Source organism: Myxine glutinosa, chromosome 4 (assembly GCF_964187855.1).
Source record: "Myxine glutinosa chromosome 4, kmMyxGlut1.1, whole genome shotgun sequence".
Taxonomy (NCBI): Eukaryota; Metazoa; Chordata; class Myxini; order Myxiniformes; family Myxinidae; genus Myxine; species Myxine glutinosa.
The window spans coordinates 197,985,566-198,004,653 of NC_136264.1; the positions used below are offsets into that span (position 1 = coordinate 197,985,566).

At 47.1% G+C, this 19,088-nt stretch overlaps 1 protein-coding gene across 2 annotated transcripts in view; it reads right to left on the bottom strand.

Annotated features, from left to right (window-relative positions):
* Positions 1 to 430: 430 nt before the first annotated feature.
* The window catches only part of IL17RD (interleukin 17 receptor D), a 72,712-nt gene continuing 54,054 nt past the window's right edge, over positions 431 to 19,088 (bottom strand). Inside the window, exons 8-13 of one of the 2 annotated variants that reach the window (XM_078776856.1) lie at positions 16,695 to 16,766; positions 6,905 to 6,962; positions 6,659 to 6,769; positions 6,321 to 6,505; positions 4,253 to 5,192; positions 431 to 927 (exon numbers count right to left, since the gene is read on the bottom strand). In XM_078776856.1, coding sequence (XP_078632982.1) covers positions 836 to 927; positions 4,253 to 5,192; positions 6,321 to 6,505; positions 6,659 to 6,769; positions 6,905 to 6,962; positions 16,695 to 16,766 — 1,458 coding nt within the window. In that variant the 3' untranslated portion in view covers positions 431 to 835. Of the gene's footprint in view, positions 928 to 4,252; positions 5,193 to 6,320; positions 6,506 to 6,658; positions 6,770 to 6,904; positions 6,963 to 16,694; positions 16,770 to 19,088 lie in introns of both variants that reach the window. The other variant, XM_068114224.2, reaches the window with a different exon arrangement.

The window sequence follows — 19,088 nt, forward strand, 5'->3', positions numbered from 1 at the left end:
ATTTTCAATATGGCCGCCCTGCCGCGCCTATTTTTGGGCGTACAACGCCCAAATGCAATCCCAAACCAGTTTATGTCTTAAAGATGCTGCATAACAAGTTTCATCGAATTTAATCAATATTTGTGACTTTTAGAGCGTAGACGTCAAATTGTTTACAGACGACAGATAGACAGACAGACAGACAGACAAACAGACGACAGACGGACGACGGACACTGGGTGTCGACAAAAACTCAGCTGGACATAGTCCAGTTGAGTTAACAAACAGACAGACATGGGTGAAAACAACCTCTCACCACCTTCGTTGACTGAAGTAATTAATTACAAAACAGAAAAAAGCAGGTGCATGGGCCACAAAGATGGACATTTGGCTCACCAAGGCTGTGCCTCACTCCATACCCCAACTACTAAAAGAACCCTTAAACAAAAAGTACATGAAAAAGTTTATTAAAGCAAAAGTCAAATACAAAAACTCAATCTCAAATACTTCCTGTTCCAAAAGGTTCAGGTGTACATTAAAAGCTAGAAGTAAAGCTGGTTTAGCTCTGAGGAGCACGTGAGCTATTTGACATATAATTAAAAGTACAAAATATTTTTTATCAATAGCAAAGTCTCTGATGTACTTTTTATCTGATGACGTCACCATGAAGGTGAAGAATTTTCAATGGGAAGCATCTCCGAAGGTAGAGATTAGCAAAAGCCTCGCGAGCGGACGACCCGGAATCTGGAGCGGAAGATAAATATAAAGGTAGGAAAAGGTGAATCTTATGGAAGCTTTGGTGTACAAATAAAATGTTCATCACGTCAAGGTATGTGGTTGGAGTTTTGTTCATTCTTCAGACGTGCAGAACATGGCTGTTCGTTAGATGTGAAACTATTTCTGGTGTCTGTACTTTCATGACCTCTGGAATGACGACGTCTTCTTCACCTGTGGACAACAGAGACGTAAATAAATCAGAGCTTTCCGCGCGGAATATCCAATAGGAATGAGCTTCAAAGGGCACTGAGGCCTAATCTTCCAAAGGTCTCATTACTTTGTGTGAATAAAATAGTGGGAAAGTTGATAAAATCCGGACCCTGTCCAAACATTGCATTTGTCGATAGCGATGATGTCTTTGTGGCCTAAACTAACAAGTGAATTGAATACCGGCAAGGATGGTTGACATTTTTAAAGGTCATCTGCTCAATAAACTCTTAGCTCTTACATGAGCCTTGACTTAATGTCCAAAAAAAACTCGACAATTTAACAAGTTTGCGTGTTGAGTAAATCATTTTCTCTGTTTGTACATCAAATCTATTCATCCGCAGCATCATATCAGACATAGAACTAGAACGGAAATCGGTAGAGAGCACACCTCCACCAGGCTGAACAGTTTGTTTTGTATCCCAATGATAAGCTGAATCTGGATTCAGACCTGAACCCAAATCTAATTGGCTTGTTCTTGTCACCTAACCAGCTCGTCCACCTACTTTAGTCATAACTCGACCATAACTTTTTTTAATATCATGTTATATATTGCTTTTCACCCGATCTCTCAATGGTGCAGAATCACCTAAATATTAAATAATTCTCGTATCCGAATCCATATCCAGATCTTCACCGAAATATAATCGATTCGTCCTTGTCACTCCCAACCGGCCCATCAAGATTTGTCCAAATCTGTCCATAACTTTTTAAGATATCCTGCTATATAAAGGTTTTAGCCCTATTACTCAATGGCGAAGAATTACTTAAAATTAAATAATTATCGTATCCGAATCCATATTCAGATCTTCACCAAAATCGAATATATTTGTCCTTGTCACCCCCAACCGGCCCATCAAGATTTGTCCAAATCCGTCCATAACATTTTAAGATATCCTGCTATATAAAGGTTTTAGCCCAATCACTCAATGGTGAAGAATCAATTAAATTAAATAATTCTCGTATCCGAATCCATATTCAGATCTTCACCAAAATCGAATATATTTGTCCTTGTCACCCCCAACCGGCCCATCAAGATTTGTCCAAATCCGTCCATAACTTTTTGAGATATCCTGCTATATAAAGGTTTTAGCCCTATTACTCAATGGTGAAGAATTACTTAAAATTAAATAATTATCGTATCCGAATCCATATTCAGATCTTCACCAAAATTGAACCAATTCTTCCCTGTCACACACCCTACGTCTCCACCAAGTTTTGCCCAAATCCATCCATAACATCTTAAGATATCCTGCTATATAAAGGTTTTAGTCCAATCACTCAATGGTGAAGAATCAATTAAATTAAATAATTCTCGTATCCGAATCCACATTCAGATCTTCACCAAAATCGAATATATTTGTCCTTGTCACACACCCAACCGGCCCATCAAGATTTATCCAAATTCGTCCATAACTTTTTGAGATATCCTGCTATATAAAGGTTTTATCCCTATTACTCAATGGTGAAGAATTACTTAAAATTAAATAATTCACGTATCCCAATCCATATTCAGATCTTCACCAAAATTGAACCAATTCTTCCCTGTCACACACCCAACGTCTCCACCAAGTTTTGCCCAAATCCATCCATAACTTTTTAAGATATCCTGCTATATAAAGGTTTTAGCCCTATTACTCAATGGTGAAGAATTAATGAAAATTAAATAATTCTCGTATCCGAATCCATATTCAGATCTTCACCAAAATCGAATATATTTGTCCTTGTCACACACCCAACGTCTCCACCAAGTTTTGCCCAAATCCATCCATAACTTTTTAAGATATCCTGCTATATAAAGGTTTTAGCCCTATTACTCAATGGTGAAGAATTAATGAAAATTAAATAATTCTCGTATCCGAATCCATATTCAGATCTTCACCAAAATCGAATATATTTGTCCTTGTCACACACCCAACCGGCCCATCAAGATTTGTCCAAATCCGTCCATAACTTTTTGAGATATCCTGCTATATAAAGGTTTTAGCCCTATTACTCAATGGTGAAGAATCAATTAAATTAAATAATTCTCGTATCCGAATCCATATTCAGATCTTCACCAAAATCGAATATATTTGTCCTTGTCACACACCCAACCGGCCCATCAAGATTTGTCCAAATCCGTGCATAACTTTTTGAGATATCCTGCTATATATCGGTTTTAGCCCGATCACTCAATGGTGAAGAATCCCAAATATTAAATAATTCTCGTATCCGAATCTATATTCAGATCTTCACCAAAATCGAATATATTTGTCCTTGTCACACACCCAACCGGCCCATCAAGATTTGTCCAAATCCGTGCATAACTTTTTGAGATATCCTGCTATATATCGGTTTTAGCCCAATCACTCAATGGTGAAGAATCCCAAATATTAAATAATTCTCGTATCCGAATCCATATTCAGATCTTCACCAAAATCGAATATATTTGTCCTTGTCACACACCCAACCGGCCCATCAAGATTTGTCCAAATCCGTCCATAACTTTTTGAGATATCCTGCTATATAAAGGTTTTATCCCTATCACTCAATGGTGAAGAATCACTTATATTAAATAATTCTCGTATCCGAATCCATATTCAGATCTTCACCAAAATTGAACCAATTCTTCCCTGTCACACACGCAACGTCTCCAACAAGGTTCGTCCGAATTCGTCCACAACCTTTTGAGATATCTTGTTCACAGACAGACAAACAAACAGACAGGGGTGAAAACATAACCTCCATCCATCTTCGGTGGCGGAGGACGGAGGTAATGAGCGTCGTCGCATCACGGAATGGGGAAAAAGGTGGAATGATTATGGAATTTTAATATGCATGGATACAAAAGGAATTGAATAACTAAAATGTAATAATTTTGATTTAAAAATTCTTAAAATGCATTACAATATGCAAATTTACAAGGCCCAAATTGCTAACTACACAGAGTAAGCAGGAATGAAATGGAGAGGGCTGGGATGGTAAAACGTTAATGATCCATCTCTTCAAATCAGGAAAATCAGCAATCAGCAAATTTTGAGGTGAAAAGGTGCGACACCTTTCCACTTGGTGTATGTGTCGCGCTCCAGGAATAATCATGGCGAAAATAGCTCCGAGTTGCACCTTAAATCACTGTAACGTATCTTTCAGCACTAAGCACCGATGAGAGTGCGGGTGTGTGGAGTGCACGGCCTCCCTCATTGTAACAATCACAGGGCAGGTGGATCCATCGAGTAACACACATCGTATTTATGCGCAATGGCACCGACAGCAAAACACCAAACTATATGAGAAATCTCAAACATACCGAGACCAGAAGAAGAGGAGATGCTACCGGTGGTGGAATCTGTCTCGGTGCATTCTGCCGATGGGTGGCATAGCTCAGGTGAGTTGGTAACTTGGTATTCGGTCGATTGGGAGCCTGCATCGTAAATCCCAGAGTCTCGAAGAAGAGCTTGAGGGAAGGATGAAGCTATTTCCATATGGGGCCAAAGCAATGGCTGTGAGGCTGAGGCTTCTTCTTTGGAAACATTTCTGGCTCCTTCATCTCCGCTCTCGTCATCGATGCCAGGCACCGCACCCGATACGTCGCCCGGCATGTGCCGCACGACTGGCACGACGAACATGCTGCCGCCAGACGTCGTGCGGGGTCTGATGTCCCGTGTCCGTTGCTGCTCGAACCAGTCGTCTCCTGCGGCTCCACGTCTCGCTCCGCGACGGCCGCACTGCCGCCTCAGCCAATCGGGGTTCTGCTGGATGTAGTTCCGTGTATCTGCTATAGCAGAACTCAGGGCAAGTCCTGACGGTGAGACCAAGGCCTCGGCCACTTCCGGTTCGGACCATCGGGCCGTTCCGCCGTTGCTTGGAGCTCTAAGGTGAGTCAAAAGACGACGCAGGTCCCCCAGGAGGCTGAAATGTGGTGCGGCATGGATTTCCGAAGGCACCGCTTCTTCAGTTGTGTAGTCGAAGCGTGATGTGACAACATGGTTACCACTTTTCTCAAGCTTCTCGGCCACAAGCGGAACGGCAATGAGGAAAAGCTCACCCAGGCCGCAGCGCGAGCGACTACGTGATGGCACAGGTGCCGTCGCCCCTTCCGCCTCGTGCCTTCGTCGGCGATCCAGATAAACTTTCATGGCCTCTGAACAAATAACGATGACCGAGTCTGCCTCGTCGAGCAACCGTCTCAACCATCCTGCACGTCCCTCAGTGCTAATCATAAGTTGTTCCCATAAGTCAATGCTCACCTGAAAGGACAAGAGCAGCAAAGTGAGGCGTTTATTGTACAGTAGGTAGATATAAAGTTAACACACACTGAGTACACCTTCACTTTGCTAAGTCGCCTCTACCAAACATCTATCTATAATTCCAGCAATCTCTGTGTGTCTGTCTGTGTGTCTGTGTGTCTGTGACCGCTGTTTCTCGACAACCACGGGTCCGATATACTTGAAACTTGCCAGGTATATTGCTGGGGACCCGAGGATGTGCCTTTTCAAGGTTTGTAATTAATCGGACAAGTACCTACCGAGCTATGTCCAAAAAACGCTTCAACCAATCAGAGAGCAGCGAGCTATCACGTGTGCCGAACCGTTAATGCAATGCAAGCGTTAATGCGTTAATGCAAGGCTTTTCTTTTTTTCCCTCTTCTCTTTCTACTTTTCCTTGCGATTAAATTGCAAACAGCCAAAATACGTTGGCGCTAATTGAATAATTGGCCATTAACACTAAAATAATCGTAACTGCGATATGCCAACTTCCGGACAGTGCAGCCTTCCATGTTGTTGTTGTTTGCAGCAGCTGTTTGCAGCAAGGCAAGGCTTTTCTTTTTTTCCCTCTTCTCTTTCTACTTTTCCTTGCGATTAAATTGCAAAAAGCCAAAATACGTTGGCGATAATTGAATAATTGGGCATTAATAGATAGATAGATAGATATGCGATATGCGAACTTCCGGACAGTGTGCGCGTTACGAGCTGACCGCCATTACGGTACGTAATTCGATTTCTTATGCGCATTATTTCTCCCAATTCAGTCAGAGCGAAGGGCGGAAGCGAAGAGCGTTGTTATTTTTTGTTTACGGGCGTACGGGCGGGGTAGAGCGTACGGGTAGCGTTTTTTTTTTTTTTGGGCAAGGAACGGGCACCCACGTACGGGCAATGCCCTAGTATTTACAAATCAGATCATGCGACTAGTCACCTGACGTGACAATCACCTGATGTCTTTTATCATAATAATGAGCGAGAAACAGTTAATAGTTGTGACGTCAACGAAGGGGTCGAGAAAACTTTGATAACATTTCAACTATTTTGGCGGTGTAGTTGACTTCCATAATGTGTTAGGCCCGAGCAGGTGGACTACAACTATACGAGGCCACACACCTTACAACCACCGACGTCCTGCAGGAATCGAGCGAAACAGAGAACGGCGTTCGTGTGTTTTGGGCCATCGCGACCCGAGTAGCACACAAAAACTTTCGGTCTTAGGCGGGTCGATGCTGCACCCGCAAACTGTGAACATCCTTCGGAAGCTTCTTCATCTGTAAACTCCAGGTAACCGCCCTCCACTAGGCCAGGATGAGGCAAACAGCACCACGGTTAGTCATTGGGTTTCTCCACCAACCACTTCCATAACCACCCGCTCCACTTGTTCCTGTATAGAAAGTAGCAGTGGCCGTGACGTTAAGCTGCAGAATGGAAAACGTAATGTGCAGACACACCTGGTTGTCCAGTCCGGCACATAAGAGTCACGATAGTAGCTACAGCTGCCGCAGCAACGATCGGTACCGTGATGGCAATTGCTCGCAGGGGGCCGCTCCATTGGGACAGGACTGTGGAGAGGCAAGGAGAGGGAGAGGCATGTCTGTTTCAATTGGAAGTGATCTTATGGCCTCTATTTTCAGTTGGATCAACACACACTGTGTGAAATCAAGTGCAATGGTAGATGCACACTTAAAGGGCCTTACATGGCGCCACTGTGTAGATTATTCTTTTTCTCTGGGCGTCCACATTGTTCAGACTCACCTGCAAGATAGAGAACATACAGAATCAGGACATTAAATCAAACGTGCATTACGTGCTCACAAAGTCCTCTCAACTTTTGGTCAAGCGCTTGTGTGGGGAAGGCAACACACAAGGATACACAAGGAACCTTTGCACAGGAGGAGGCCATTCGGCCCACCATGCCTGTTGTGCACCAACTGCAGTATCATCACCCATCCACATACAAGCTACCTATCATACACACAAGCCAATATCCCAATACCCATATATCTCCAATGCATCCAGGTACCTATCTAAATCCCATTTAAACCTGTCCACCCTCTCCGCTGTGACTGCCTTTTCAGGAAGACCAATCCATGCATTAACCATTATATATATAGAGAGAAAGAGAGAAAAGACCCCTACCTTACAACCCTCTTAACCTTCTAGCTATGGCCCCTGGTCCTAAACACCATCCACTCTGCTGAAAAAGTCCACTTCATCTATCTTGTCCACACCCTTTATTATCTTAAACATCTCAATCAGACCCACTCACAATCACCTCTGTTCTAGTGTATAAAGCGCTGCCTCTTTCAACCATTCCTCATAGCTTAGACTAGCTAGGCCCCGGAATCAATATAGTAGCGTGATGCTGTACCCTCTCTATGTGTCCTTCCTCAGAAGTGGTGACTAAAATGTATTTGTATACAAGGTGAAGGCTCATGAAAGAGCGAGAACACTGAACGGATCAGGATGCAAAAGGAACAGAAGAAAGAGGATGGAAACACTAACAGCAGAGTTGGAGGATAGAATAGAGAGAAAGAGAAAGAGAAAGAGAAAGAGAAAGAGGAAGAGAAAGAGAAAGAGAGAGAGAGAGAGAGAGAGAGAGAGAGACAGAGAGAGAGACTTGGACAAATAAGGGATGGGGGAAGAAGGAGGGGTATGGGAGGACACATGGGGTGGACAAGATGGATAGAGAAGCAAACTCTCAGGAAGAAAAAACTGGAAATTTGGAAGTAGATGGTCTTGGGGGTAAGGGTGGCAGGGTAAATGAGGTAGAAAAGATCATTGTTTTGGATTGGGGACGATCTGAGATGGTGGGGAACAGCTGTCTTAAAGACCCGGAGGGAAGAATGAGATTGAAGAGAATGAAGAAGAGAATCTCAAACTGAACACAATATTCTAGATGAGGCCTCACTAAATTCCTGTACAGTGTTATATATTTAATAATCCTGCCATCTCACCCTCATCATCCACCAATTCTCCTGTGATATTCCTTGTGGGCCCACACTCCTCTCAACCCTTTCTTACTCCTTATATACATTAAGAATGTCTTGCTGTTGTGTTTAATATTATTGGCTATGTCCCCTACATATGCCCTTTCAACCTGCTGAATTATTTTCTTAACTAGATAGTATTCATAGAATACTTACCCTGCACAGTCAACTTGGTGTGAGCCAACTCTTCTGTTTTTGAACGTTTTTTTTCTTTGATCCAATATGGCTGCCAGACCACGTGAGCGATGACATCATAAGTTTATATTCACTAATATAATTGTTGTATAAATCATACTCAATAAATTTCAAACTGATCAGACTAAGCATTGTCCCTGTCGAATTATGACGTCATAATTATGGCACTAATGACGTCATCATTAATAACACCTATTCCCCATATGGAGTTGTTTACAATGAGCCACGTTTCAAATTTTTCCCACAGAGCGGGTATAGAGATATAGAGGTGAAACGTTTTTCGGTTTTTCCAATATGGTGCCTGTACCACATGACCTATGACATCATGATTATCATTAAAATATACTACAGGAGGAGGTGCTCCTATTGTCAAAATTTCGTGTCCATCAGACCAACAGTTTCTGAGAAAAAAAAATCATAATGATCAGATCAAGCGTTGTACTTGTCGAATTATGACATCATAATGAAGGCACCGACGACATCATCATCAACATATCTTATTCCTGAAGGGGAGTACTTGACAATGAATTCCTCATGGGGAGTTTAAATTTTTTCCATTGAGCGGTTTGGGAGATATGGTGTAACATTTTTCCAAGATGGCGTCCGTACCACGTGACATATGACGTAATAATTATGAATAAAAAATTCTGCAGGCGGAGGCACTCCTATGGTAAAATTTTGGGCCAATTGGACCAATGGTTGCCGAGAAAATGAATTTAAAAAACTAGCAACAGTACCCGCCCTGTGGGCGGGCTTCAATTGGGAGGCCCAAATGAAAAGGCAAAATATCAGAAATTGAAGGGTTTTTTATTTTAAACGATTCACATAAACATCCGTTGAATCATATCACATGCAAATCATCAAAATCTAAACAGTACATGGCGCCCATTTTGAAAAAAGATTGAATTCTGCAAAACGGAAGCAGCTGCTGCACATCTTTCTCAGTCGCACGTTTATGTGTGAAGACTAAGCATTGTGTGAAGCCGAATCTGTAACACGGAAGCGGCCGCTACACCTGTTTCTCAGTCGCTTTGCACACGCTGCCGTGTTACTTCGGAGCCGCACATTTATATAGGAAGAGTTCCTCAGGAGTCTATCTACTCTCTCTTGGTACGTAGAATAAACAGTATCTATCTATAATGCCAGTAATCTCTGTGTGTCTGTCTGTGTGTCTGTGTGTTTGTCTGTGACCGCTGTTTCTCGACAACCACGGGTCCGATATACTTGAAACTTGCCAGGTATATTGCTGGGGACCCGAGGATGTGCCTTTTCAAGGTTTGTAATTAATCGGACAAGTACCTACCGAGCTATGTCCAAAAAACGCTTCAACCAATCAGAGAGCAGCGAGCTATCACGTGTGCCGAACCGTTAATGCAATGCAAGCGTTAATGCGTTAATGCAAGGCTTTTCTTTTTTTCCCTCTTCTCTTTCTACTTTTCCTTGCGATTAAATTGCAAACAGCCAAAATACGTTGGCGCTAATTGAATAATTGGCCATTAACACTAAAATAATCGTAACTGCGATATGCCAACTTCCGGACAGTGCAGCCTTCCATGTTGTTGTTGTTTGCAGCAGCTGTTTGCAGCAAGGCAAGGCTTTTCTTTTTTTCCCTCTTCTCTTTCTACTTTTCCTTGCGATTAAATTGCAAAAAGCCAAAATACGTTGGCGATAATTGAATAAATGGGCATTAATAGATAGATAGATAGATATGCGATATGCGAACTTCCGGACAGTGTGCGCGTTACGAGCTGACCGCCATTACGGTACGTAATTCGATTTCTTATGCGCATTATTTCTCCCAATTCAGTCAGAGCGAAGGGCGGAAGCGAAGAGCGTTGTTATTTTTTGTTTACGGGCGTACGGGCGGGGTAGAGCGTACGGGTAGCGTTTTTTTTTTTTTTTGGCAAGGAACGGGCACCCACGTACGGGCAATGCCCTAGTTTGTAGAATTTCAACAAAAGCCACATCACTGTTCATATCGGTAAATATTATTCCATCGTGTTTGGAAAAACTGGAAAATTGGAAAACTTGGAAAAACAATATAGCCTATTTTACTCCCAGGGTTCCCAGGAATACCCACCCAAAATATCGTTGCGATCGGTTGAGCCGTTTTTGCGGTACCTTCGAATGGACGGACGGACATTTGGTGAATTATAGTAAGATGCAGACACGTATGCACGCACGTACCGCCACACGTACTCAACCAAATGCTTAACCCTGCTTTTCGCTTTGCGAGCGCAGGGTAACTAGTCTCTGCTTCTATATATATGTATGTATATATATATATATATATATATATATATATATATATATATATATATATATATATATATATACATATATATATATATATATATATATATATATATATATATATATATATATATATATATATATATGGCGCGGGATGGCAGCTAAAGGACCTCTGATGCTGCTGTAGTAACCACAGTCACGTGTCTATTTTCCTATTTGGACATCATGTTGGGATTATACCTTTTGCTTACATGCTCCATGCGTTTTTCCATGCACTCCATGACTCTCAACCAGTTTCCCCTAATTTCAGAAATGTTCCCTCCATGCAGAACGCCCAATGTGTCCATGTGATTTTGCAAGTAAAGCTCAATTGGCGTTGTTCATGGAGCTCACTGAACTGGGTGCTGAAGTTTCCTGTTATTTTTGTTGCTGTTCTTTATACTGGTTCTCGTGCTGCACCTACTCTCTTTATTAGTAGCCTAGACCAGTGGGCTCCATGATATAGTCACAGCTTTGGTGTATGTGTGTGTATGTGAGTAATTTCTGGGCTGGTCATAGGCCTACTGGTTACGTTCATTGAAGGACATGGCGGAACCGTTGTAGTATACGGTGCATTACAGTAGGTACCACTTCCCACACGGTAGGTTGCCATTAATACATATCGTTAACCCATGATACATATTGTTACATCACCATGTGATGTCATGCGTGCAACTGCCCTTCCTGGTCTTGCATGAAGTCTAAAACTGTACTGTTTCTTGCATGGAAATAAAAACGACTCCCCGAGCCCTTCCATCAATCATGGAGGTTTGATGTCATTGAGTCAACTCTGTTCACAACACAGAGGTGAAGACACAGCTGTTCCATATTATAATCCACATAATCCACCGCAGGGTTCTCCAGCCTTTGGAGTGATTGTCGATGGTCTTTCAGATCCAATCACGCTCTCACTGTTGGCTGTAATTTTCCACTTCCCGATGACCTTCCCGATGGTCGATTTGGAAATGGCTAAAAAAGATACAAATGGTCCCAATGGAGGTGCACACTCTCTGACAACCAATTTATCAGTCTTCATTGAAACTCCATCGCTTCCTTGCACAAAGACAAAATGTCCTGAAATTGAGCAGCGAAACTGTTCAATGGCTATTTATGTTCTGTTTATGATGTATACAATATGTATACAATATTGTGGCGGACACGAAAGCCCACTGGCGTGGTGACATCATTCCGTGCACCAAGTGGGCGGCGGCCACGCCCGAGAGAGAGGCGTGGCCTCAAGATATACATGGGGCGCGCAGCCCGGAGCAGCTGAGTGCTGCAGTTTGAGTACTTTCAATAAAGACTCTTTTATGAAACGCGTTGTCCGCTTGCTCCTTGCGTAAGCATTAGCGCGCAGCATCGCGCTTCATATGGTGACCTCGACGTTGGATCTGCCGTAGCGATCCTTCCGAACACGACGCCATTGCAATGGCAAACAACAACGCAATGTCGATTAAACTTCCCGAATTTTGGGAGGCCCAGGCCGAAGTCTGGTTCGTCCAAGCCGAAGCCCAATTTCAGCTTCGGCGCCTCACCGGCGATGACACACGCTACTGCCACGTCGTCGCCTCCCTCGGGCCCGGCACGACCGCTCGAGTTGTGTCCGTCCTTCGCCACCCACCGGACGGCCACAAGTACGAGGCACTCAAGCGGCTACTCCTAGCCACGTTCGGCCTCACGGACGACGCACGGGCCGACCGCCTCCTGGATCTCCCCGAGCTCGGCGACACGCGCCCGTCGGTCCGAATGGACCATATGCTGTCACTGTTGGGCGACGAAGCCCCCGGTTCTCTATTCCGGGCGCTTTTCCGTCGCAAACTTCCAGCGCAGGTTCGCCTCGCGTTGGCCGGGTCCGTGCTATCGGAACCCCGAGCATTGGCAGCCGAGGCGGACAGGTACTTCGCGGCTTCGGATACGCGGGCGAGAGTCGGCGCGGCCGTCACGGACCTCGAGGCTGATGCTGCTGATGATGCTGATCCACAGCATCAGCTTACACAGCATACGCAGCATGCTGATATGCACCTCGTGACCGCCGCCACGCCCCGCCCACCGCCGTGGCAAAAACCGCCACCGCGGGGAAAACCGCCAACTCCACCGGCCTGGCGGAGCCAGCCGCACTCCTCCAGCTCCACCACCTGGTGCTGGTTCCACGCCAAGTTCGGCCACGAGGCTCGGCAGTGTCATCCGCCATGCTCCTTCGACAGGTCGGGAAACGCCCGGGCCGGCGCTCAATCGTGGCGATGAGCGCCGGCCATTCGAGTAGCCTGCTGTTCATAACGGACACCTTATCCGGGCGCCGTTACCTGTGCGACACGGGAGCGCAGGTGAGTGTCGTTCCCGCCGGTACGTCAGACAAGCACGCTGCGGGCGGGGGCCCCGCGCTGCTTGCCGCGAACAGGACGCCCATCCGTACGTACGGAAAACGCTGCCTCTCTCTGCGGTTCGGAGGGCAGGTTTTCCGATGGACGTTCGTCACCGCCGACGTGCCCATGGCACTGCTTGGCGCGGACTTCCTGTGCGCTAATGGGCTCCTGGTCGACGTAAAGCGCAGACGTCTTGTCCAGGCCGAGATGTTCAGCTCGCTCGCTTGTGCGCTGCCCAGCTCGTCGAGCAGCTCAACGAGCGGCTCACCGAGCGGCTTGCTAAGCGGCTTGCCGAACGGTTCGGTTCTGGCCACGTTGATCTGTACGCTTCCGGCAGCGGACGAATTCACCCGCCTCCTCGCCGGCTTCCCGGCCCTCACGCGGCCCACCTTCTCGGCGGGGGCTGTCAAGCACGGGGTGGCCCATCACATCCCCACCGTCGGGCGGGTGAATGGTGGGTCTAGACCGGTGGGTCTACGCCCGGGCACGCCGCCTCGAGCCGACGAAGCTGGCGGTGGCAAAAGCGGTGTTCGCTACCCTGGAGCGACTCGGCATCGTTCGGCGCTCGGAGTGCGCTTGGGCGTCGCCGCTGCACATCGTGCCGAAGCCCGGCGGGGGATGGCGACCGTGCGGGGACTATTGCCGTCTCAATGACGCCACCACTCCCGACCGCTACCCCGTCCCCCACATTCAGGACTTTTCCGCCCGTTTGGCGGGCATGTCCTTCTTCTCGAAGGTGGACCTCATACGCGGCTACCATCAGGTCCCCGTCAGGCCGGAGGACGTCCTGAAGACGGCGGTCATCACGCCTTTTGGACTCTTCGAGTTCCTGCGGATGCCCTTCGGTCTGAAGAATGCGGCTCAGGCGTTCCAGCGACTGATGGACAGCGTCCTGCGCGACTTGGATTTTGTCTACGTCTACCTGGACGATATCCTCGTCGCCAGCACGTCCCGCGAAGAGCACCTACGCCACCTCCGCACGCTCTTCGAACGCCTGGGCCAACATGGCCTGATTGTGAACCCCACAAAGTGCCGGTTCGGCGTCGCCATAATCGATTTTCTGGGGCACCGTGTCACCAGGCACGGAGCCGTTCCCCTGCCAGCCAAGGTGGAGGCGGTGAAGGGGTTTCCGCGCTCCCGCACGATCAGAGGGCTGCAGGAGTTCCTGGGCATGGTGAACTTTTACCATCGGTTCCTGCCCCGTATCGCCCAGCTCCTGCTCCCCCTGCACGAAGCTCTCCGAGGTAAGCCGGGCAAAGGCGACGTTACCTGGACCGAGCAGATGGACATGGCGTTCACGGGCGCAAAGCTTGCCTTGGCTAATGCCACCATGCTCGTGCACCCGGCGCCCGATGCACCGATCGCCCTCACCACCGACGCCTCGGACTACGCGGTGGGCGCGGTGCACGAGCAATGGGTGCGTGGAGCTTGGCAACCGCTGGCGTTCTTTAGCCGGCAGCTTCGCCCGCCCGAACGCCGTTACAGTACCTTCGACCGCGAGTTGCTCGGTCTTCACTTGGCGGTCAGGCACTTCCGCCATCTGCTCGAGGGCCGTGCGTTCACGGCCTTCGTCGACCACAAGCCGCTGATCTTCGCGATGGGCAAGGTCACCGAGCCGTGGTCGGCCCGGCAGCAGTGTCACCTCTCGGCCGTGTCCGAGTACACGACGGACATCCGGCACGTCGCGGGGAAGGACAACCTGGTGGCGGATTGCCTTTCCCCGGCCGTCGCCCACGCAGTCCACCTCGGCATCGACTATGCCCGGATGGCAGCGGACCAGGCCGCTGACCCCGACGTCCAGACCTTGCGGACCGCCGTCACAGGCCTCCGCGTCACCGAGGTGCCATTCGACAGCGCGGGCGCGGCCCTCTTGTGCGACGTCTCCCTCGGGCAGCCTCGCTCCATCGTGCCCGCGGGCTGGCAGCGCGAGGTGTTTGACGCCATCCACGGCCTGTCCCACCCAGGCGCGAGGGCCTCTCAAAGGTTGATCGCCAACAAGTTCGTCTGGCATGGCCTCCGGAAGGCCGTCCGCGGCTGGGCCAGGACGTGCCTCGTGTGCCAGCGCGCCAAGGTGCACCGGCACACCCAGGCCCCGTTGGCCCCGTTCACGGTGCCGGAACGCCGGTTTGACCACGTCCACATGGACCTGGTGGGACCTCTGCCTCCCTCGCGGGGTTTCACCCACATCCTCACCATGGTGGACCGCACCACCCGGTGGCCGGAGGCCGTGCCCTTGGCGTCGACGACGGCGGCGGACATCGCGCAGGCTTTCATCGCCACCTGGGTCGCCCGGTTCGGCGCCCCCTCAGACATCTCGTCCGACCGCGGCCCCCAGTTCACCTCGGAGCTCTGGGGGGTGGTCGCACAGGGGCTCGGGGTCCGGCTGCACCGAACCACGGCCTACCACCCCCAGGCTAACGGCCTGTGTGAGCGATTTCACCGCTCATTGAAGGCCGCGCTCTGGGCCACCCTCCGCGACGGCGGCTGGGTCGACAGGCTCCCCTGGGTCCTCCTGGGCCTCCGGATGGCGCCCAAGGAGGACCTGCGCGCATCCGCGGCGGAGTTGGTCTTCGGGCAACCGCTGCGGGTGCCGGGCGAGTTCCTCCCCGACTCCACGGCACCATGGTCCGCGGCACAGCAGCGCTCCGCTCTGCAAGAGACCGCCCAGAGGTTCGCCCCGGTGCCAACGGCATGCCACGGGCACCCACCGACGCACGTCGCCCCGGAGCTTCGCACGGCGGAGTACGTCTTCGTCCGCCACGATGCCCACCGGACACCACTGCGGCCCCCATACGACGGGCCTTTCCGCGTGCTGGAGACCAGGGCGAAGCACTTCACCCTGGACATTGGCGGTACTCCTGACCGCGTTTCTGTAGACCGCCTCAAGCCGGCCCACCTCGACGTGGACCATCCACCGCCAGTGGCCCGACCCCCACGTCGGGGCCGCCCCCCTGCGGGCGGACCCCCGGCACCGCCCAGCCCCGCCGCCACGCCGCCCCCCGGTCCTGCACCCATCCCAGGGGCAGCCAGAGGCATCCCACCTGGCATCCCTGCACCCCGGACGCCGCCGATCGCCATGGGGCGCTTCGGCCGGGTCATCCGTTTGCCCCGCAAACTGGCCCTCCAGGTGCGCGGGAATTCTGGGGGGGCGCGTGTGGCGGACACGAAAGCCCACTGGCGTGGTGACATCATTCCGCGCACCAAGTGGGCGGCGGCCACGCCCCAGAGAGAGGCGTGGCCTCAAGATATACACGGGGCGCGCAGCCCGGAGCAGCCGAGTGCTGCAGTTTGAGTACTTTCAATAAAGACTCTTTTATGAACCGCGTTGTCCGCTTGCTCCTTGCATAAGCATTAGCGCGCGCAGCATCGCGCTTCAATATGATGTATGCAATACAATGGTATGTTTATGATGACTGTTCATGACATCACAATTATGCAAGTCAGATAGGCGTGAGGGAAATTCTTAAAACTGGAAAGGCCCTGTCCCATGAGTTATGGTAGGAACATGTATGTCCTGGTAATGTGCATGTGAGTCTAATTCAGACGAGCCATCAGACATTGTAAGCAATCGGACACGGATTTGCATCCTTACGTAAGCACAAATCGGAATGCCATTGCATGAGCGGCGAACATCAGGTTGAGCTTACATCGATGACGTAGGTGGCACCGGGTTGCATGCCATGCAGGCTGATCCAGCCATGCGTCAAGTTATTGTTCGGCTGCTGGAAAGAAAAGAAAAGGATATAATAAAGTGAATCAATATCAACAAATGCCGGGTCAATCAGCTTTGATTAAAAGGCCGAGATAATCTCATTTCCCTAAATGTTTAATGATGATGTTCATCACCCGCAAGTGCAACTTGTCAACACTATCGATGTTCACATCTTCGCGAGACAAAACCATGGAAGAGAAACAGGAAGTGAGAAGAAAAGCATATATTTCCTGGAGAAGCCAATTGAGGGCGCATTACATGGGGAAGTTTTGAGTAAGACAATTACAGTATATTGTAGAATATTAAACTAGAGCGAAGTCCATCCAAAATCCCCACGCTTCACACCGAAAGCAAAAGTTGAAAGATGGAAAAAAAAGTTGAACCAGGAATGACCCAATATCAAATTTGGAGTTATATATTTTTTATTTCCGTTTTGATCCTTGTAACCATAAGTCCACACCCCCTCTGGCATGAGCCGGGGGTCAAATCCAAAACATCGTTCCATATTTCATGTGTCCTCAATGTTGATTGCATACATACAAGTGAGATCGTTTCAGCTTTAAAATGTTTTTAGTTAATTAAAAAATTTAATGCATTTCAGTTAATTAAAATGCATGAATTTAGTTAATTAAATTAAATTGTTTTATTAAATTAATTTACATTAATTTACATTAATTATTTATTTATTTTACATTTATTTATTTAGTTATTTTAATTATAAATTATTTATTTAATTTATTTATTTAATTTACATTTATTTATCATTATCATTTAATATATTTACATTTATATGTTAATTAAATTAATTTAGTTAATTAAAATGCATTTTTAAAATGATAGTCAGGTTCATTTTAAAATGTTTAAAATGTACCCGTTATTGTATTTTTTGGCATTTGACCTTTTGACCCCACCCCAGGGAGCTGGGTCAAAACTTATACTGCTCTTGCATTGTCATACCATGTGGGGATCATAACTACCAGGTTTGGTGAACTTATGCACAACTGTTTAAGAGGTAGCGTGGCGGACGGACAGACAGACAACCGGACAGACGGAGCTTCCAAAATCCCTCCGTTTTTTTGAAAAGGCGTGGGATAATCAACTTGGCGAACCCAAATCCATTCTTCAGTGGAGTAGAATGAGACATTTCCAACATTGGCTCGTGATTTGGACTTGACAGTTGTCATCGGTCACGGATGAGCCGCGGAAGTTCCATTCCAAAATGAAGAGTTACATGAGGGGGAGTCAAAAAGTATTTTCCCTCTAAAAGTGTATTTTTTCCCTATTACTCTGAAGATGAAGTGAAAGTCCGCACAGATTTTAGTTCTTTTCCACATAGTTCCCAGCGAGTGTCACCCATTTTACCATCTGTGGGTGAGATTCCAGATGCCAACAGAAGAGTCGTGTTTTTAGATCTGAAACATTTTCCATGGGGGGAAAAAACATCCTCGATTCTCCATTATACTCCAAGAAGTGAAGAAATGAATGCCTTGGGAACGATGAATCGATGATTGCAGCGAAAGAATAACTTTGACCCAAATAATGAATGCCACATACAAGTAAGGCAGTTTTAAAATATGGATAATCAGATAAAAGTCAGGAAAGATGTCTCCAGTCGATTACAGAAAAACTTCCTTTGAGAACAGAGAGAGAAAGAGAGAAACGAGGTTTTTAAGAAAAATCTTCATTGAAGCAAATGGGAAGAATTTTTCATTTTGGATGAAAATAATGAGGTGCAAGACCATTTTTAACTGTTGAAAGAAGCAAAAGAACGCTTACCTTTTCTCAAGATACACAAAGAGGAAATAAGGATAACGTCGCAAAAAGAATAACAACAGACATTTCCGAAGATCTTCGTCTTGATATAATTGGGGCACACGCAAGAATACCAGATATGGAGACTCAAAACAATTTATACTCATAGTAAGGGCATTTTATGAGATATTTCACAAATCTGTTAACTAAATTGTTACCAAAAAATTTCTTCACCAATATGTTTGTAAAGGTGTGTAATAACATGTGTTAAAATGTTGAAGGTCAACTCCCGTGGGAAACCCAGAAAAACAGCTGTTGAATTCGGGTACCGAAAAATTATTTTCGAGAATTTTTATTTTTTTAAATCGGCCCTTAAGTAACTTATGAGGGGTCAAATAAGGGTTTTTCATGATTCTGAGTTGATTGTCAACATTTATATTTTCACTTTTACATTTACACACAAAGTAGCTTTTATTTCACATACATATATAATACTCAAGAGTTATTTCTCATTCACAATGGTGTCAAGAGTGCCAGAAGTATCTGGAACATCATCTCCACTCCTACTATTAAGGAA